The sequence below is a fragment of the Petaurus breviceps genome, unplaced genomic scaffold (genome assembly GCF_028583685.1).
Source record: "Petaurus breviceps papuanus isolate PSGF00001 unplaced genomic scaffold, PetGlider_PUasm1.0 90683, whole genome shotgun sequence".
In the NCBI taxonomy this organism is placed as follows: Eukaryota; Metazoa; Chordata; class Mammalia; order Diprotodontia; family Petauridae; genus Petaurus; species Petaurus breviceps.
The window spans coordinates 6,158,265-6,179,526 of record NW_027187308.1 but is presented as its reverse complement, the minus strand read 5'-3'; the positions used below and the strand labels follow the sequence as shown (position 1 = coordinate 6,179,526).

The 21,262-nt window shown below is 34.3% G+C and overlaps 1 protein-coding gene across 7 annotated transcripts in view; it reads right to left on the bottom strand.

The window, feature by feature from the left end:
- SENP7 (SUMO specific peptidase 7) overlaps window positions 1-21,262 on the bottom strand; it is a 213,577-nt gene that overhangs the window by 53,238 nt on the left and 139,077 nt on the right. For all 7 annotated transcript variants that reach the window (XM_069065320.1, XM_069065322.1, XM_069065323.1 and 4 more), the window contains 6 exons: window positions 17,568-17,714; window positions 13,249-13,282; window positions 10,442-10,621; window positions 7,820-8,085; window positions 5,719-5,855; window positions 2,073-2,189 (listed from right to left, as the gene is read on the bottom strand). In XM_069065320.1, the coding sequence (XP_068921421.1) occupies window positions 2,073-2,189; window positions 5,719-5,855; window positions 7,820-8,085; window positions 10,442-10,621; window positions 13,249-13,282; window positions 17,568-17,714 (881 nt within the window). The remainder of the gene's footprint in view (window positions 1-2,072; window positions 2,190-5,718; window positions 5,856-7,819; window positions 8,086-10,441; window positions 10,622-13,248; window positions 13,283-17,567; window positions 17,715-21,262) is intronic.

The following is a 21,262-nucleotide window of genomic DNA, read 5'->3' as shown; positions in this document are numbered from 1 at the left end:
TCATCCCTTTAGAATCAAAGAAGACAAGAGCACAAGTGACAAGTGTAGTGGAACAGATGAAACTTGGACTTAATAACTAACCAATTTTCTCAATTTCAGAAGCACAGGCAAAATCTACGATAATGACACAATGAATTCAAAGAATAACTTCTAGGTCAAAGCCTTACTAAGGGAAGAAAATCACAGGTAAATTTCATCCTGTTTAAAGTGAAAATTAGAATTAGATCTATATCTCCATAAAGGATATATAGAGATATGATATATTTCCAATTAGATCAATGATCTATTTATTTAAAAGATCACAAAAATTAGGAGAAATGCAAAGATGTATTTTTATGAAAACAAAATTAAGAAGATATAGCAAAGTAAAATAATTTAATTACAGAAAAATAAGGATGGGGTGGCTAGGTGGCATGGTGAATAGAGCACCAGCCCTGGAGTCAGGAGGACCTGAGTTCAAATCCGGCCTCAGACACTTAACACAAAAACTAGCTGTGTGACTATGGGCAAGTCACTTAACCCCAATTGCCCTCCAAACAAAAAAAAAAAAAGAAAAATAAGGAGTTTTTGTACAACAAAAGCAATGCATCTGGAATTAAAAAAAATAAACTGGGGAAACTCTTTACTATAAATATTTCTTATATAAATTTGAGGTCAAAAGGGTTTAACACAAAAGAAATTGACATTCAAAGGAATTACCATCAAGTTTATTAAATAAGCAGCTTATGAAAGAAGAAAATTGTTTCTTAAAAGTCACTTAAAATACTGTTCAAATTCTCTAATAATCAGAGAAATGGAAACTGAAGCAACCCTTAAATGCCTTATTTTTTACCCATTATGTCAGCACAGATAGTTAGAAAGGGGGAAAAATCAGTGTTTATGGGGCCCTGGAGAAAAAGATACTGCTGATGGAACTGTAAACTGATCTAATCCTTCTGGAAAACAACGTGGTAAAATAAAAAGTTACAAAACTGGCTCATTGATCCCAGTGTGAGGAATATGCCTCAGAGAGATTTTTATGAAGGGAAAAAAGACCTTTCAGTACTAAAAGGATTTAAAACTACATTAGTCATAATAACAAAAATTATGGAAATGGCCTATGTATCCAATGACTGAGAGACAATTTATAAACTATGATTTAGGAACACAACAGAATATTACTATTAAATAAAAAGACAAATGTGAAAAATATAAGGTTTATAAAAAATGATGCAAAGAAAAAAAGAAAAATCAGAACAATATATACATGGTTACAAATATGAAATAATAATAGCAATAAATACCAAAAGGAATATACAAAAGAGAAATGTTCAAATGAAGACACGAGAGCAAGTAGAATGCTTTTGTTATTATCTTACTAATTTATAAAAGTTAATATACACTTAAAATATATTTCAAGTAATGAAATTTGGGAGTTATGTATGATCATTTTTCTTTCTATTCACGTCTTGAATTTTCCATTGAAGGTTACTAAATTTAGATAACAAAACTAATTGGGCTAAAAGATATAATAGACAAACTAAAAAGAGATGTTCAATTCCCACCATAATATTAAATTAAAATTTAACCTTTTCAACATATTTACTCTGCATCTTCTTAAATTTGCATCTTTTTCAAAATTCCTTCCATACAAAACTATAGTGGTCACAATAGCTATACCAAACTGAACTGTACTATCTATTGGAAATAAAGAAATGAAACTAAGCCATCAACTTAGAGAAATTTTGGTAAACCAGAAAAAAATTCATTTCACAGGATGATAATGTCCAATTAGAAGACTGAGGATTCAATAGAACAAGTTAATGGTATACTTATTTGTACAAAAAAGAGTGGCATTTATGTGATAGTTGTCAATTTTGGTATTAGCGAATATGTATTTAACATATTAAGTGATAATAGATTCATATAAAGACTAGTAGAGTAAAGACAGTAAAATCTGGCAAGTTTCTGCTAACTGACATTCTGAGAGTATAGTTACTTCAAGTACCTAATACCTTTTTTCCCCTAACTTTTGACAACAAAGGTAGTGAGTTATCTTAACCATAACAAGGTATGTTTGTTATTTTACTTACTTAAGATAGAAATCAATGATTACATCATTAAGAAATTCCCCATCTTCTAAGCACTCTAGATCTTCATTAGTAACTCCTAATCCTCCTTTTGTAGGTGGTGGAGGATATACAATCAACCTAAAAAGTAACAATGAAATTAAAACAGTGATGAATTGGGATTAAAAATACTATTAACAAAAATGGGATTCTCCTGCAGAAAAAGAATGGAAATAAAGTATAATCAAAGTGTTACATTTCCCTTCTTTTTTCCTACTGTTATCTAATTTTATGCTCAATTTCTTTTCTATAAGTTTTCTTACAGTTGATTACAATGCAATCTCCTCTTTCCTCCTCTCTTACTCCAGCTGTTCCTCCTTCTCTCTCTCTCTCTCTCTCTCTCTCTCTCTCTCTCTCTCTCTCTCTCTCTCTCTCACACACACACACACACACACACACACACACACACACACACACACACACACACACACGCACGCATGCGCGCGATTCCAGAACAAAGAATAGGCTGTTACTAGAGGGCATAGGATCTTCACTTTTTTGGTGTCATGAACCCAGTCCTTGTGCTGTCTAGGGAAGCCTATGGACTCCTCAGAATAATAGCTTTCAATGCATGAAATAAAACACACAGGATTAAAAGAAAAACAATTATGTTGAAATTGAGTTATCAAAATAATTTTTAAGACAAGTTTGTAGATCCCCAGATTAAGAACTCCTACTATAAAGGCTTATATTTGTTGTGCCAACTAGACAATAAGCCTAAAATGAATGCTCAGGATCCAGGTTTCTATAAAGAAACATCCTATATAGATTTCAAAATGTGTAGAAAATAAACTAAATGGAAAACAAACTGAAACACAGTTTCTAGGATCTACAAAATACTAGAAATCAGGCTAGGGTTATTCAAGCACTCTTTCTGTAGCATCTAGTACAAAAGTTTATAAAGAATGACATTTGTGAATTATTGCCCCAAAGTCAGGTTGGATTACTACTGAAGGATGCATCCTGTTCAATGAAGAAGGGTTGTGGGGCAAATAAAAGTAAGTGATAATAAGAAAGATATAAACTTTATCTCTTGACCCACTAAGATAACACTTGTTAATTTAGATTTTGTGATCATCTTTCCCTTGGTTCTCTTTTTTCCTCTATGACCACCCCCTCAGACTCCTTTACCACATCTGAATCCATAATCCACACCTGTAACAGAAGATATGCCCCAAGGCTCTAACTTGGGTCCTCTTGCTCATCCCTCTAACATTGTCATTCACTGACTTCATCTATTTCCAAGGACTTAATCATCACCTCTATGCAGATGACTACCAGATCTACAGATCTGGCTTGGCTTCCTCATCTGACCTCTAGTCCCAGCTGCTTATTGGACATTTCAAACTGGATGCCCCATAGGCATCTTAAAACTCAGTGTTTCCAAACACATCCTTCTTCCAAATCTCCTTCCCTCTAGGGCACTTCTAATCATCCAGGTTTGTAACCTCAGTGTCATCTATTAAGTGGCTAGGTGGCACAGTGACTGGACTCAGGAAGATCTGAATTCAAATGTGACCTCAGATACTAACTAGTTATATGACTTTGGGCAAGTCACTTAACCTCTGTTTGCCTCAGTTTTCTCTTGTAAAATGAGTATAATAATTAATACCTACCTCCAAGAGTGTTGTGAGGACCAAATGAGAGAATGATTGTAAAGAGTTTGGCACAATATCAGGTAAATAGCAACCGTTATATAAAATGTTGGTTATTTGGGGGGGAGTGAGGTAGTGAGAGGGCAAGCTAAATAGTGCAGTAGATAGAGTAATGGGCTAATTGTTAGGGAGACCTGAGTTCAAGTCCCAACACAGACAATTACTAGTTGTATGATCCTGTGCAAGTCACTTAACCCTGTCTGACTTAGTTTCCTCATCTGTAAAGTTATTTAGAGAAGGAAATGGCAAATCACTGCAGTATCTTTGCCAAAAACAAAAACCCAAATGGGGTCATGAAGAGTCAGGCACAACTGAACAAAACATTTTTTTATGATTTATCCTTGACTCTTCATTCTCCCATACCTCACATATCCAATGATGCCAAATCCTGTTATTTCTACCTCCACAACATCTCATACCTGAGCCCTTCTCTCAACTACCCAGTTACTACCCTAATAGTTTAGGCCTAGCCTGGATTATTAGAATAGCCTTCTAATTGGCTTTCCTGCTCCAAGTCTCTCCCCAGCCCAATCCATCATCCACACAACTGCCAAATTGTTTCACTCCCTTTCTCAATAAACTCTAGTGGCTCCCTATTACCTTTAGGAGGTAATGCAAACTCTGGTAAGAATTTAAAGTCCTTCACAACCTGGTCTTAACACATCTTTTAGGAATTCTTATACATTGCTACTCTTCACAAACACTATAGTTGAATCCGAATTGCTTTAATACTGTTCTTCATATATCATACTCTATTTCCTGTCTCCATCTCCATACCTTTGCATTGTCAGCCACATGCCTAAAATGTGCTCCCTCCACACTTCTGCATCTAAAAATTCTTAGTCTCCCTCAAAACTCAGCTCAAACATCACCTCCATTAAGCCTTTTTCAGTTCCTTCCTAACTACTAGTGCCCCCCACCCCTAAGTGCCTCATACTTATTTGTTACATGATTCCACTGTGTATACTCACATATGTATATACTGTTTCCTTCAATAGAATTTAAGGTCCCTCTGAGGATGGATTTGTATCTGCAGCATTCAGCACAATGGCTAGCACATAGTAGGTCCTTGGAAATGCCTGTTTGATTTGTATCTAATTTGATTTTGACCCTAAGGAGAACTATCTAAGAAAAACAAGGAAATCTAAAAACTCCATATGTTGATGCCTTACTTTGCTACAAAATTAATTAGTTCATTCATATTTTATACATAATAGGAAAAAAAACTGAGAAAAAAAGATCACGCGGGAGAACTAATAGTTAAATTTTCAATTCCTTAGTGGAATTCTCTCTGTTGCATCAGCTGAAAACCCAATTGAAGGCTGAAATGTGAACAAAATAGCAGTTCTAATACTATTTGAAAGGATCCAAAAGTACCTTAAACCAGGGCACATTTAAATGACAAATTGTGCTTTTTCTATCATAGATTCAAATGTGAAATATTTAATATAGAAAGCTAAAAAATCACAAAATCACTTTCATTCAAATCTGACTTAATATTCTTCCTAAAAGATGAACTCTTCCAAATATGAAATTTGTAATTACCATGTATTTTTGAGTTACCAAAAAACTAAACAAAGTAGCACTTTTGGGGGGTGAGGATAGGGAAGGCAATTGGGCTAAAATGACTTGCCCAGGGCTACACAGCTATTAAGTTTCTGAGGACACATTTGAACTCAGGTCCTCCTGACTCCAGGGCTGGTGTTCTATCCTCTGCACCACCTAGCTGCCCCACACCTTTTTAAAGTGTTTATTTTCACTTCATAAATAAAAAGAGGAACAAAACTGCCAAAATATGATTTCACTTTTGGAAAAAGTATTAGTCTAAGAAATTTCAATTCAAAAGACATTTCTAAAATTGGAAAGTGAAAAACAGGCATGGGAATGGAAACTGTTTTTCAGCTTTAAGCACTGTGCCTCTCTAATACAAACAGGATAAGGTATTTAGTACATACTTTTTAATTGGTCCAGTGTTTTTTACTTCTTTCCATTCATTATCATCTGGATTCGGTGTAATAGAAATTGAAAAGCAATCACTACCCGTCTTCTGCAAGAGAGTATAGCTAGGCTTCGTTGTATTAGTATTTGAGGCCTGGTAAAAATAAAGAGCAAGGAAAAAAGTTGTCTTTATGATTGTGTATGAATAGAAACATGTTAAATCTTAAATACAAAATCAAAACAAAAGCCATGATATATAAAAGGAAGATACCTATTTGAGTTAGTACCACTTTAATAATATAGGAAATATCTATATCTACATATATTTGGCTAAGTAAAAAACAAACTAAAATAACTTTTGAGATTCAGATCCTGGCCCTAGCATTTATTTGTGGAGTAAACATGAAAAAAATAGTTTCTCTGAGGCTTAGTTTCATTATCTGTAAAAATAAATGGACAATTAACACCAGAACAATCTATCTCAGAAGGCTGTTGTGAGGAAAAGGGTTTGTAATCCTTAAAGCATTACATAAATGCAAGTTGTTATAATCATTAATATAAGCAGATACAATTCCATGACCAGAGCTTTTATAAAAGGAATTTTGTTACAATGGAAAGAATGCTACAATTAAAGACAGAAGACCTAAATTCAAATGTCAACTATGCTATTTACCATTTGCTGACTGGGACAAGAGGGTAAGTGATTCACCCAGGGTCACACAGCCCATATGTTCAAGAGACAGCATCTGAACTTACATCTTCTTGTCTCCAAGATGGGCTCTCCCTATCCACTACAACATACTGACTCTACCTTGTTTTTACACAAGAGAAAACAAACCACTGGCTGGTTAGCTCAGCTAGAGCAAATACAGCTAGTAAGGGCAAGCTCATTATTTTAATCATAGATCACTTGAGTTCACTATGTCCAGAGCCACAGATTATCCCATACTTGAAAAACTAGTGCACAAAAATGAACCAGAATGTGAATGAATTGGCTCAGATTTATTGTCACTGTGGAACAGATAACATAAAAGAATAAGGTGAGTGAAGAGTGTTATTTATAGCATAGGATTAGATAAATTCTTCAAATATGTGTAAATCAAATAATATTTTAAATGCACCAGGAGTTAACTGTTTAAATTCTGTAGTGAAACACATCACAAAGTAAATACTCATTTTCAATCCAAATTTATATTTCCCTTAATTTACCTGCTTTAAAGGTTAAAATTTAAACAATATAGTTGTTGGGAGATTTTTTCAGGGTTTTTTTTTAAACACATTCTTGATTTGATATAAAGGAAGATTTCCTACAGCAGCACTGTTAAAATCTAGAATAAGTTCTAGCAAAAGTTGTAAAATCTCACTCTCTGGAGGTCATTCAGGTTCTTTTTATTTCTTCCTTCATTTCTTTCTTTTTTTTCTTTCATTCAATGGGGAGGAGTGAAAGGGAGAGAAAATAGATGCTTATTTAATGAAAAAATTAAGTTTTAAAAAGAAAAAAGAAACTGTTTTTCAAGCTTATTAACATGAGATTAATGAACTTTTTATGATTATACAAAGTGGCCTTGAAAAAAATGACTAGGAGAAGAAATAGTTAGATGGTAAAGGAACTTAATAGAATGAAAAGTGTGAGTACATAAAGGAATACCTTCTGAGTGAACATGAAGTCACTCTACCAGCTGCCAAACCGCAGAGTCTTCTAATTCTTCTGCTTCAAGTTTAGGCTACCATATGGTTGCCTAACTTCATTCAACGCTAGAACTGCTACCCCAAAAATGTGGTCTAAGTAAAATAATGGTCTGGAAAGCCCCAAAAAGTTTAGGGTTGATTTAGGGCCTTTGACATTTCAGATTATATATAGGGGGAAGTCTTTAGTCCCTCATCCTATTTAAGGCTCTCCAGCCCAAAAGAATCAGCCTGCAGATGCAGCTGCCTAGAATTCTAAGTATTTTCTTCATTGGAGGTAAATTGTATAAATAAATAAGCAACATTGACAGAGAAATAATGTTTACCTGGAGAAGCAAAGAAATGCTTATCTTCCACTAGTATTTGAAAAGTGGCTTAATTTCTCTTATAAAGTTCTTTTTATTCATAAAATTATCTTAGACATGCACTAACCTGAGAGGGAGATTCTGCCTTCATTTCAACAGCAGCCACTGGCAAATGGCAGTATTTTGATGAAGAACAATAATAATCAATAAAAGAGCTTTCTTTTGCAGATAAGCCCTGAAGTAAAGAAAGAACCTGGTTCCAAGAAAGTGGATGGCAAAGGTCTGCTGATCTCGTTTTCCTGCTCACTTCTGCCATCAACTCATTCAATTTATCCTCCTCCTCTTCTGAAACTGGTTTGTTCAACTCAAGGAATATAAATTCATCAGATTTAGCTAGAAAAGAAAGAGGAACCCATTTTAATCCCTGTTTTCATTTCGTCTCACAATGAAACTCTTGACAAATATTAGATTATGAACAAAGGTATAAACTGTGATCTCTTGTTTAGATGATGATCATAGATTACAAGAAATCATTAACAAAATATCAACAGAACTCATACCACTTGGCCATTCTATTGCTTTAATTGCACTACATAAGAAATTCCTAATGTAACCACACTATTGCCAAGTTTCTCTTTATTTTTCCCCTATCAATTAAGAATGCATCCAAGTCACAAAGTTGTTCCGGGAATGGGAATCTAAGACCTTCCCTGCCCCTAGACCCTTTGATAGGCTTAAGTGACTCTGAGAACCTAACTTGATTTGAAAATATACTCTGCCCCCTAATAGGCTGAATGTGGTCACCTGGAGCCTGTGGTGGGAGGCTTGTCTTTCAGGAACACTCACACCTTGATACTTTGTGATTGGGCAGTAGGTCAAGAGGGTTGTGACATTCTCTAAGCCAGGAGAAGGCTATATTATACCCTGATGAGATATTTTGCTTTGGGGCTCACTTTGAGAAGAGTTGTATGATTTGACCAGACGAGACTCTGGGCAGCCATTGAGCAGCAAACCCCTCTCCGCCCCCCCCCCTTTGAAAACCCATATGTTGTTACCTCCCTCGCTGGTAACTGATTAGGTATGGATGTAATAGTCAGACGGCTGGAAGCCTATCTGCTGATCTGTTTCTCTGTCTGCTTGTAACTTCTGCTTATAACTTGTTTGTATTCTCTGAAGTTTGGGGTGCTGACCTTTTTCCCCTGAACTAGGTAAATGACATATATTTGATTAAAGCAAGATTGTCCTAGGTGGCACAATGAGTAAGAGCGCTGGCCCTGGAGTCAAGAGGACCCGGGATTGGTTCTAGCCTCAGATACTTAACACCCACACAAAAAAGAACTGGCTGTGTAACCTTGGGCAAGTTACTTAACCCAAATTGCTTAAAAGAAAAAAAGCAAGATTGTTAACCCATTTTGAGTTGCTTTCCTTTAAAAAAGCAGATCTAAGAACCAATGTTGGAAGCCATCCTGGGGATGCTAGGGTGCTTGCTGCTACAAAAGTGCTTCAATAGCAATGTCTCATTTGAAAAAAAAAATCTTCCTGAACTCTCTTTCTCATTTGCTATTTCAAATCTTAATCATCCTTTGAATGAGTCTATAGGTACCAAGGGCAAGAGGTAGGATTGAGTGATTAACAGTTTGCATCAGCTTCATGAAAAATAAAACTATGCCCACTACTAATAATCCTGAATTTGGGGAAAAAAACATTTCCTACTTCATTTTATCCAATTCTGACTTAAATTTATTGGACTTAAAGTGATACAAATCAACACTAAAGTGAAGAAAATGTCCGTGATATTTACATTTAATATTCCCCTAATATATTTTTGTTCCAATAAACCTATTTATCTATATTTACATACATTTTGGGAGAAAAAAAATCAAGAAAGAAACTTCTTTTTAAAATCTGTACAAAGCATGTGACTTTTTCAGATATGGAATTACAAAAATGGCCAGAAAGGGTTGCTCTAAGCAGAATGTGTTTTATAGTTGACAAAGCAAACATGAATCAAATTAAAGAATCAACTACATAAAAATTATTTCACTTCAGTTTCCAAAACTGTAAACTATGGAAAACAATATTCTCTACTTTATAGGGCAACAAAAAAAGAACTTCATAGACCTTAATTCATATATAAGTATTTGTCACTATTCTTTCCCTTTTGCCTCTGACTTCCCATTGAGTCTCCAACCCTATGGGTGAAGGAAGACACTACCTGAGGCAGTAATGGTGACCAGGTCTCTCTTTTGTGAAATTTTAAAGGGTTTTAAGACCCAAATATCAAAATAAAGAAAATCATTAAGGTAATGCATTTGAATCATCCCAGATCAACTACCTATCTTACTTAGAAATACTGACAAGTCCTTGCTTTAGTCATTGTCAGTACCATCTTTCCAGAACCAAAGAAACTGTTGAAGGAATGGAAAAATGAAATTTAGCACTGATTAACTTTGTCACAATCTCTTAAAAAATGGAAGTATAAATCTCAAAGATGAATGAAAGCTGTCTAGAATGGCAGCTAATTAACAGAATTCCAGATGCAAATATTAAGAAAATCTTACCCCACTTACCCCACATTTTGGTTTAGATCGTAACTATCTGGAGGAATGTGAAAAATACAAAAAATGACATATAGCACATGGTAATAAACCTAATAAGTAAATCCTTAAAAACAAAACTAGAAAAGGAGACTGAACTTTTTCCAAGACTTCCCTGAATCTGCAGAATTTAAAATCCACCATACACTTACATAACTGCCTTAAAACAGATTTCCCAAGTTGGTTTTCAATCATTTCTAGGTAATCTGAAGACGTCCAGAGGAATATGAAAGAATTTCTCTTTTTACCATGGTTATCATCTTTATGTGTCCACAACCCAAACTTCTTTAAATGCATGGTATCCACTAACAATGAAATTTCATTCAGAGACACTAAGGAAAACAAAAAAAAGTTTTAAGCTTTATATCATATCATAATTTAAGAAATTAACCCATTTAGGAAGCTACCCATATCTTTTTCCAGGGGCTCCCTATTACTTAATCCTTAGTCTAGAATTTAATGTACTTCCCAAACTGAATCTAAATGACCTTTTTAGCCCTAACATACATTACTATCCTCTATGAATTTTATGTTAAAAAACAAAATGGGATATTACCCTGCTAGCCCTACATTCAGAATTCCACATTCCACTTCCATTCATGAATTCACAGAAGTCACTCCCCCCATTCTTGAAATGTAACTCCATCCCCACCTCATCTCTGCCTTTCTCAACTTATCTTCCTAAAAGACTTAACTAAGGGATTGTTAATACTCTTTCCCTCTTCAAATTACCTTACATTTACTTATATGTGAACATGTTATGTCCTCTAGTAGAATATAAGCTCCTTAAGGGAAGGGACTATTTTAGAGTTTTTGTGTCTGTATCCTCAGTGCTTTATACATAGTAGAATTTTAATAAACATTAACTGAATTTCTGAGCTTTACCTTAAGGATGTGAAACTAAATACAAGAAGGAATGTCATATCAAAATCAAGAAGCAGGTATGATAATTAACCATTAATCATACTTAAAACTTAGAGGGTCTAGTTTATTAAATGCAATTCCTATTATAATTTATTAAAAAGTTTCCTTAGGTTAAAAACTTAGACCATATAAATCCCTCACTTTGAGCTATGATCTGAAAAGGACTGAATGTTTTCAGTAAGAACCATGAAGCATGGGGAGGTTAGGTGGCACAGTGAATAGAGCACCAGCCCTGGAGTCAGGATGACCTGAGTTCAAATCCGGCCTCAGACACTTAACAAAAAAACTAGCCATGTGACCTTGGGCAAGTCACTTTACCCCAATTGCCCTCCAAAAATAAAAAAAAAAGAACCATGAAGCAGTATTAGTTATTCAGAAGTCAATCAAAACTCAATTCATACTTGGTGAATTACTGATAATTATAGTAAGAGTGACATCTTTGTAATAAAAGCTTCCCTTCTCCCCCATAAGCACTTAAATTCAACTACATGGACTATATATAACAAATTATGAAGGACAATAAAACACAATAAACTTCAGGATAAACTGATTTATTAAACCTCCCAGGTAATGACTCTTTCCTATCAGTTACTGTTTTCCCTTTTCATTCCTTCTACACTAAACTTTTCCAACTGTGACTCCTCTAAAAATTTTTATGCTTACATCACAGAGTACTAATAATATACTGAAACTTTCTAATATTTATGGATTAATTTTTTCTTCTAAACTACTAAAGTTGAGATACTTCACAGTAATTTATTGTATTACCCTAAGTAGGCTTCTTAGTATGTCTACTTAGTGTGATATAAATATTGTGATGGCTAACTTTCTAAACATCAACATCATTACCCTGATTCATTACTTCCAAATTTCTGCAGAGTGGATTTCTGCGGAAATAAATTTATACTTACAGCCTTTGTTCCTATCTTCACTGTTAGAACAGAGGCATTTTGTTCTATTGCTCCTGTTTAAAATAATACTCACCTCATTTACCTCATCAATTCTCCTCTAACCTCAGGAGAAAATATCACCTCTCTATCCTGGGTTTGTTTTTTTGGTTTGTTTTTTTTTTTTTTTTTTTGCAACGTAAGTATTTAGTCTAGTTTTTTGAATGAAAAATAAAATGCTCTGGATTGCCTGGGCACAAGTATGAGATGAATTTCCCAGCATTTTATTATTTTAATGTCTAAAGGATCTGTAATTTCATCAGTCTGCACACTCTCTATCAACAAAGATATCAACCCCTCTGTAATTTAGCAGCTGGTCTTGAAGAGTTATAGTAGCCAAAACCACGAGCTAACCTAATTATGAGCCTCACCAAACTTAGCTTTCTGATCCTAGGTGCATAAACATATGGTGAATCACTGGGCTCGTACTCAAAGTCTTTCAAGATTGGTAGAACTTGCCAAGACTTCTGCTCCACTGGTATAACCCTGAAGAACCAAGATTTCCTTTATCAAACTGGAAATAATATAAAAATATACTTCATTTAGTCTACTATTATAGATCTCTGCAAATTCCTCTATATCTTAAAATACTGTTTTTTAATGTTTACTACTCCTCAAGCTCCTCCCTATGTAAGTTTTCCTTTGATACATCCATTTTCACATGTCCAAGCAATTCCATTATTTTTTTAAGTTTTCCATTACAGCTTTAGTTCAATTATTCCCAGGAAAAGCACAATGAGCTGACTTGCCATTATTTATCATAATTCCAAATTATATACTATAATATATATACATATATACATATATATACACTGCACTATTTTGAGAATAGTTTTAGTATTTTAAAGACATTTTCAAAATCAATAATGCCAAAACTGCTGAACACTACTAAGCTGACTTTAGTCTGTATAATATTAAATTTTTTAGTTACGCTTAAGTGGCCACAATGAAAAGCAATTAGGAACAAAAAAGTACTTGGAAAAGAAAAAAGTGATTCAAAATATTTTCAAGGAAAATTGGCAGAAATAACTTATTTTATGCACAGAATTACAGTGAAGAGAGTAGGTCATAAAGCAGTAATTGCTTACCTTGAAATGGAATCTTTATAAACTTTGTCGTGAACTTAAAGGAAAATTAAAAAGTAAAAGTTAGTTTTGCCAAGTTGCTACTTAAAATTGTTTTCAATTTTTTTAAATCATAAGCTCACATCCTGTACTATAAAAATTATGTCCCTTTATCAGCCAACTAAGTAAATGTTCTAATTTTAAATTCTCATGTGATAAATATGTAAGAATCACATAATCTATTTCTCATACGTTCAGTTTTAAAACTTAAGTTGAAAAACTTAGGTAGTCTCAATAAACATTAAATTATAATAATGTCTTCCTTCACATACAAAATTGTTTCACTGATGCAGAAATGAAGAAGCCACATTTTCTTATCAGACTGGAAAGAACATAATATTCCACCTAATTTAGGTCACTATTATATCATAACCCCCCCCCAAGTTCTTATATATTTCAAAACATTGCTTTACCATTCCCCCATACTTTTTCCTTATTTTTAGACACTTTTTAAACCCACTTTCCTTTGCCTAACCATTACTTTTCTAAAACTTCACCAAAATTTTATTTCCATTATGCTCAGAAAATACCATCCCATTGTAGAAATTTTGCTATGAATTTTATATAATTAGAGATGACGAATCTGCACTCATTCATTCACATTCTCTCACAATCAACAAATCTGTGAGATGCCTGGCCAAAATTTGTAATGAATTTGGAATAGTACAAAGCAAAGTGGTCCCCACTCAAGGTTCAAATCCACAATGCTGGCCCTCAAGCAAATGTGCTCTGCCCAAATAAACTAGTAAGAGAATTCAATAAAAATAGCAAAAAAAAAAAAAAATCACTGAAGTACTGGGCTTCCTACATTTATAAAATAAATAAATTTGCAATAATACAAACCACTAATCATTATTATATTTCTCAAAAAATTCCATTATCTTTGTTTTCCTACTCTGTGTACCTGTAGTATGGATTTTTCAAATTAGATAATTCACATTCCTTTGGTACAAGTCAGCTAGGATCTTGTGTAGAGAGGTTGTTTTGTTTGCTATTTAAGTAGCAAACCATGGCAGGGAAATATGCAATAGCCTGTATACATTGGCTATAAATTTTGGCTAAAAAGATCCAGTTAAATAAAGTCAAATAAATTTTTTTATTCTAGTACTTTCAAAGAACTGTTATTTACATTTAGCCCAAAGTGTTATTTTTTGCCAAAATTTAAGAAAGTGGATTTCTAAGACAAAATTCTTAAAATGACTGCAATTTATAGCAAATGGAGCGAAAGTCTAAAACTACTGCTAAAATGCTTTTAATGAGCCTATAGACTTATAAAACACATTTGGTAGCAATAAATTTGTTTTCCTTATAAAGCATATATTCCTACTGAAAGTTTTATGTCACAATGAAAATAACACAGAAATATAAGGCTAGTCCTAGGCAAAATCTGTGAGAAGCATTCCTCCCCTTTTCATGTCCTTCTCCTTCTAACTACCCTAACAGAGATACAGTTCTCAACAGTTTTTTTCTGGGTGTGGCTAGGTGGCACAGTGAATAGAGCACTGGTCCTGGAGTCAGGAGGACCTGAGTTCAAATCCGGCCTCAGACACTTCACACACACACACACAACAACAAAACTAGCCTTTTGACCTTGGGCAAGTCACTTAATCACAATTGCTCTCCAAAAAGCCAAAAGAAAAAAAAAAGTTTATACTTTCCAATCTCAACTTGGCCCTCACTGTTACATGGCAATCCTTTTATTCTTCTTTGACTCTATCAGACAGTAACTATTCCAAATTTTCTCCTCGGTTCTCCAACTTCCTATAAACCTTTCTCTCCTCTCCCCAATAGGATCTCACCTACTTTATTCAGAAAACAGAAACCATCGCCAGGCTTTATCACCATACCTCAGTTGCATTCTCTCTCTGACCCTGTGGTTCCCTTTTTTCCATTCATGATTTCTTCCCAGAAACTCCATTTTGAAGAACTAACATTTTACATTCTTCAGACTTTGCCCCCATGGCTCCATGAGGCTACCTCCTCTTTCCTCCTTCCCCAGCTTTTCAGCTCCCTTTTATGTCATCTCTTAATAATGAGCTCAGACTTCACTTAACCCTAATCACCCTCCAAAAAGCAAAAAAAAAAAATGATCTGAGAAGCTCTTAAAAGTCAGAATTGTCTTTCTTTTTGCTTGTATTTGTATCCCCCAAATTTAACATGGTGTACACAATAAGCATCTAATAAATGCTTGGTGACTTGACTTGATATGCTCCCTGTTCTCCATTCCATATTTCAAAACTCATCATTCCCCATCCCCTCCTCCTTGCTCTAGTTGCTAAAGAAAGGGGTGGGCCTTTTCTGTACCAAGGCTCCACTTGAGTGCTAGATCCCATCCTCTCCTGTCTCCTCTAGACACTTGTCCCCTTGATCATTAACTATTTTGCTCTCATTTTCATCCCCCCTTTTCCATATATAGAGGTAATGAGATGGCTGAGTGAAGAGAGCTTTGGACCTCAAGTCAGCCTCAGACAAGTAGATGTATGTGACCCTGGGCAAGTCATTTGACCTTTGCCTCAGTTTCCTCATCTTTAAAGTAATACCTACCTTATAATAGTACCTACTTCCCAGGAATGTTGTAAAAATAAAATGAGATAATTGTAAAGGAAGCTGCAAGCCTTAAAGCACCATATAAATGCTAATTACAATTATTATAAATAATAAAATATACTAAAGATAGCTTTAAAAAGAATTGTATTTCAATACAATTGGTTTCCTTTGTAATTTTAATCTTTTTTGAATCACAGACTCCTTTGGCAGTCTGATGAAATCAATGGATCCCTTCTCAGAATAACATTGGGAATAAAATTCAGAGAATTACAAATTTAAGTTTAGTGGGAAAAAAATAAAATGCAATTATTTTCCCCAACCTGACAGACTCTATGGAGACCAAGTTAAGAATCCTTGATCTGAGGTAAAAAAGTTGCCATTAAACGACCATCTGCCAAACCCATTGTTCCCCTTTGTATTATGTGCTCCCCGACTCCATATTGCCTTCAGAGCTGTGGACTACTGATACAAATTCCTGCCACCTGTCTAACCTCTTGGATTTTTGCTATGAGGAAAACTCTAGCTTGATTCAGAAGGATACTAGTTATTGTTTTGGATCAGGATTTAGATCATGTCCTGCTTTCTTGCAAGGCTCTTATCATCAGGTCCAATAATTACTGAATTCACTCATACCAATCAAATCCTAAGGGGCAGGGATGTGACAGGTAAAGCAGTACTATAGTATAAAAACATTCAAGGTTTAATGGGCTTTTATGGACTAGCCTGGGAACGTGGCCACCATTTATAAAATTATCTTTGGGAGGAAATGCTTTCAGAGTTCCAAACAAAATAAATGATTTATAAATGAACTTTTACAAAACTACCGATTCCTAAGCTGAGGACTTCCAGTACACCTAAGTGTTAGAACTTAATTTGAGTTATATAGTGCACATGTCCCCATTTAATATGGAACATGAAGAATTCTAAACATTGTTATATCATATTACTGTACATTTCAGATACTTTTGCTCTTATGTAAAAAAAATACAAGGTTTTTTAAGGAATGTGTTAAAATCAGAGAATCAGAGAATTTTTTTTTGGAGGGGGGAAAATAGGGCAGTTGGGGTTAAATGACTTGCCCAAGATCACATGGCTAGTTTTGTGTGTCTGAGGCCAGATTTGAACTCAGGTCCTCCTGACTCCAGGGCTGGTGCTCTATTCACTGTGCCACCTAGCTGCCCCAGAATCAAAGAATTTTTAAAAGGATGTCTTCTAGCCCAACACTCTCATTTTACATGTGAGAAAACTGAGGTGCAAAGAGGTAAACTTTTGGTCAAGGTCACACAACTTGTCATTTTTTTTATCTCAAAGTAACATCAAAACAGAAGTAATAAAGGATGATATGCTTAAAAATAATTGCAGTAGGTATAGTAGAAGAAAACTAGCCTTTCAGTTGGAGGACAAGTATTGCAATTAGAATTTTGCCAGTTACTAGCTCTGTGAATTTAGGCAAATCATCCAATTTTTGTGAGCCTCTGTTTCTGACCCTGGAAGGTAAAGCACTTTGTAAATCTAAAATTTCTATGTAAATATATGCAATTGTTATAGTTTGAATATTTAGAAATTATAAGAATTGAAAATGAGAGGACTGAACACAGCAAAAACTACTTTAAAAATCTAAAGCATCTTATAAAAATGAATCTCTAAATCCTTCTATTACTATTTTCACTCAAAGAAATTCATAAATGTTTTATTAGTGATCAGTTACAAAAATATCTCAAGCTAAAAATACTTACAGTAACACAACCACTAGAAACTCCTCTTCTGCTGCCAATGTAAATAGAGGTAAATGTAATATCCAAGTGTAGATCCATCTCATCACTGGGTATAATACCAGAAAAATTGTCCATGATGAGACTTTCTGAAAATACATTTGGTGAAACCTAGAAAAAAATAAAGGATAAAATGAACTACATTAAGTATTAAATGAACATCAAATACTGAAAAAAATTAATGTACATTTTCAGTTTTAAATGTCTTCTACTACACTCATTTTATTATTATTATCTATAATATATTAATATTATATTATTATATATTCATTATTACATAATGAATTAGCCTATATTCTCATCTAAAAAAATAAGTTAAATTTAATCATGTCCAAGTTCTCTTTCAAGTATCATTCTGTGATTTGCCATTGGCTGCAATTTACACCAAGAAGAAATTTGATCAAAATCAAACTACCATTTTGGTCAGCATCTTGCTCAGCAAAAACAATGAGTTTACCTTGCAAAAAAAAAAAGTTGTTTTAAATAACTGTCTCTCCCAAAATGAATTCCATAACCTATATCTGATCTAAATCTAAATCAATTTCACTGAAATTGACTATTTCAGTTATTCACTGCAAAAGACCTCCCCCAAAAAGGTTTGATTCATTTTTGACATTCAGTTTTAATAGAGGTCTCCAGTGAACCAAAATGTAACTTCTGGTGAGCACAGGAGTGGCAACTGTGTGAATCTAAGACAATACTTTCTGTCATGCCAATCGTATTTGCTTAACCATTGTGATATCTAGATGCTTATTATTACCTATAGAGGCAGATGCTGCTTGCTCATCATCACTGAAAGACTCAGATAATATGTTGCTCCTATTCAAACTTAACAGTTCTGTCTAAATTCTCCTTAGCAATATTACATTTTTTAGACTTTCTTTGTATTCCCATCTGCCCAGCCTCCACTCATATTCCCTTTCAGTGTGCCATATATATTAGACAGATGATGTTTCCTCTACCAGCTTCTGACCCAGCTCACATTATCAGTACAGAATTTCTTCACCATCGTGATCCTTTTACTACCCTTACTCACTACAACTATGTGAAGAAAATAAAAGGCAGGAAACTAATCCCCATCACAGATGTCTGCTGAGATAGGCAGGTATTAAGCCCTCTTTTTATATGCAAGTAAGACTAATTTTCCTTTAAAGGCACTGAGTGTCTCTTTGAGGGTTAGTTGGCTCAAGGGACTGAAGGCTTCATCATTTCCTGATCACCTAAGCACAAAGTAGCTCACTAAGAGGGTGCTTCCCTGAGTCGAATCAACTCAAGATGTCCTCAACAGCTGATCCTTCTTGAATAGCCTTCTCCTCCTATGGCTAAGTAAATCTTTTTTGTTGTTGTTGAATACTGAAAAACCTATACACGTGTATCTCATTTTGTTTCAAAATATAATATCAGGGGACTGGCCTGAACAAGGCCCAACCCAAAATATCTGCAATAAAATAGATGGATAATTTGAACTTTTTTTTTAAATAAGTGGAGTAAAGAGAAAGAAAAGTTTCATTAAGTCTTCACAATTTGTAAGACATAATTAGAATCTTAAAAATAACAAGTCAGATTTTCTTATAATCCATGTACTCAGATTAATAGCTCAGGTGGAGAAGCTGTAAGGTATTTCAGTGTCTTTCTTTTCACATGCATTGTTAGTGAGGATTCACAGTCCTTCAGTTAGGACCTCCAAGACTGTAACTTTGTAGTGAATATATTCTCAGGTTTCAATACTATAGACTTTATTCTGCAAAATTAGGCTCAATGTAGTATGTAAATTTTGCTATTCAGTCATTTTCAGTCGTGTTTGACTCTTTGTGAGGCAATTTGGGGTTTTCTTGGCAGAGATGCTGAAGTGGTTTGCCATTCCCTTCTCCAGCTCATTTTATAGATGAGCAAACTGAGGCAAACAGAGTTAAAGTGACTTGCCCAGGATCACACAGCTAGTAATATCTGAGTAAAAATCTTCCTGACTCCTAGCCTGGCACTCTATTCACTGTGCCACCTAGTTGCCCCTAAATAACAATAGTCAAATTATTATCTCATCACTAATTGCAACAATGGAGGAAAGTGGAGATCTTACTCCCATAAAGGTGACTGGTACAAATTTTAGTATTTGTTTGGTGACACCTGCTTCATTGTGTTCATTTTCACATGGTAATACTACACAGTTTCTTAATTGATGTCATTTCATACATCAACTTGCATGCTATTAAGTAAGTATAATTCATTTAGAGGTTTTTAACTCAACTGAATTTTTTTTTATAAATTGTTTAACTGTATGCAAAAGTAATTCCCATGGATCTGTGATCTCACTGATCTGGATATTCATTCCAAAAATTCAGATTTCAACTCATCCACATCTACCTATCCTGTGTTTTTCTTCTTGTCCATAAGGTCACCAGAGGGGGTCCACTTAATGTGCCAGAGGGCTTTTTGAGGCTCTCCTAATACTGCAGAGACACCACAGAAGCACTAAGGTTATCCACCTGTCTTCCCTCACTGTGTCCTCACTACAAAACTAGTCTAAATTCTTTTCCCATTCCATATTTACCTGATGTCATCCTTTACTTCTCTGTTCTTTGAAGTTTCTCATTTATTATATGTTGCATCCTTCTCACATCCACAGTGCCCTTTTCCATTGACCTGTGTGGTGCTCATTCTCAATTCTTCAAAGGCTGTTGTGTTCTAAACCTGACAGCTATAGCACAATAGTGGTAGTATACTGGCATTAAAATAATTGTTTCCTATTTGGGTGTGAAATTTGAGGTCATTAAAGGAATTATGAAATTTCCTGAAGACATGCACTCCTCCTTTGGTTTAATTATGGGCCCAATATTGTCCATTTATAATGTTTCTCAAATATACTGATGAACAAAGTTCTCTAAACATCTATCCAACTGCACATCAAATCTGAGTAATACAAATTCTTCATTCATTTGTTTTTTCCTGTGTAAGTGATCAGGTCAAAGTCTCTTTAATGGCTATAGCATTTCTAAGTTCAATCTATTCAAATATATGACCCTACCAAGATTCTAGTGGCTAGGATAGTAATATCTATTAGTAATAATAGTAATCTATTTGCTCCCAGGTCATTCTCCCTCCTTTCTTAAGCAAGTGAGTATTCCTTTCCATCCCAAAACTTAATCTTACACTTAGCAATACAGACATGTAAAAGATAAATATAGATAGGTATATCTTTCTATACATAAGTACAGATAGATAGGTATATCTATATCTAGCTATATATACATATATATATACACACACACACAAACATATACTTGGAAGATATTTAAGGGAATATAGACATATATGAATATACATCTATATTACAATATATACAAAAAGATAATTTCTTGTCTGTCTTTCATTTATCTACTTCTGTATGGCACTTTCTGACACCATCACTACAGAAGAAGAAGAGGTCTGTTCAGACTGAGTCATTAAGTATTTTTCTGTTTTGTGGATAGTTAAGATGGTAATAATTATGTCCTAGATTAGCAATAATTTTGCTGTGCAAAAGCCTTTTAATTTCATGTATTAAATTTTTTCATTATTTTTACTTTATTTTTCTGCTATTCCATTAAATATCTTGGTTTCCAAGTTCATCAGCCTATTCAATTGCCATGAACTTCACTCTACCTCAGCTAAATACAACAAAG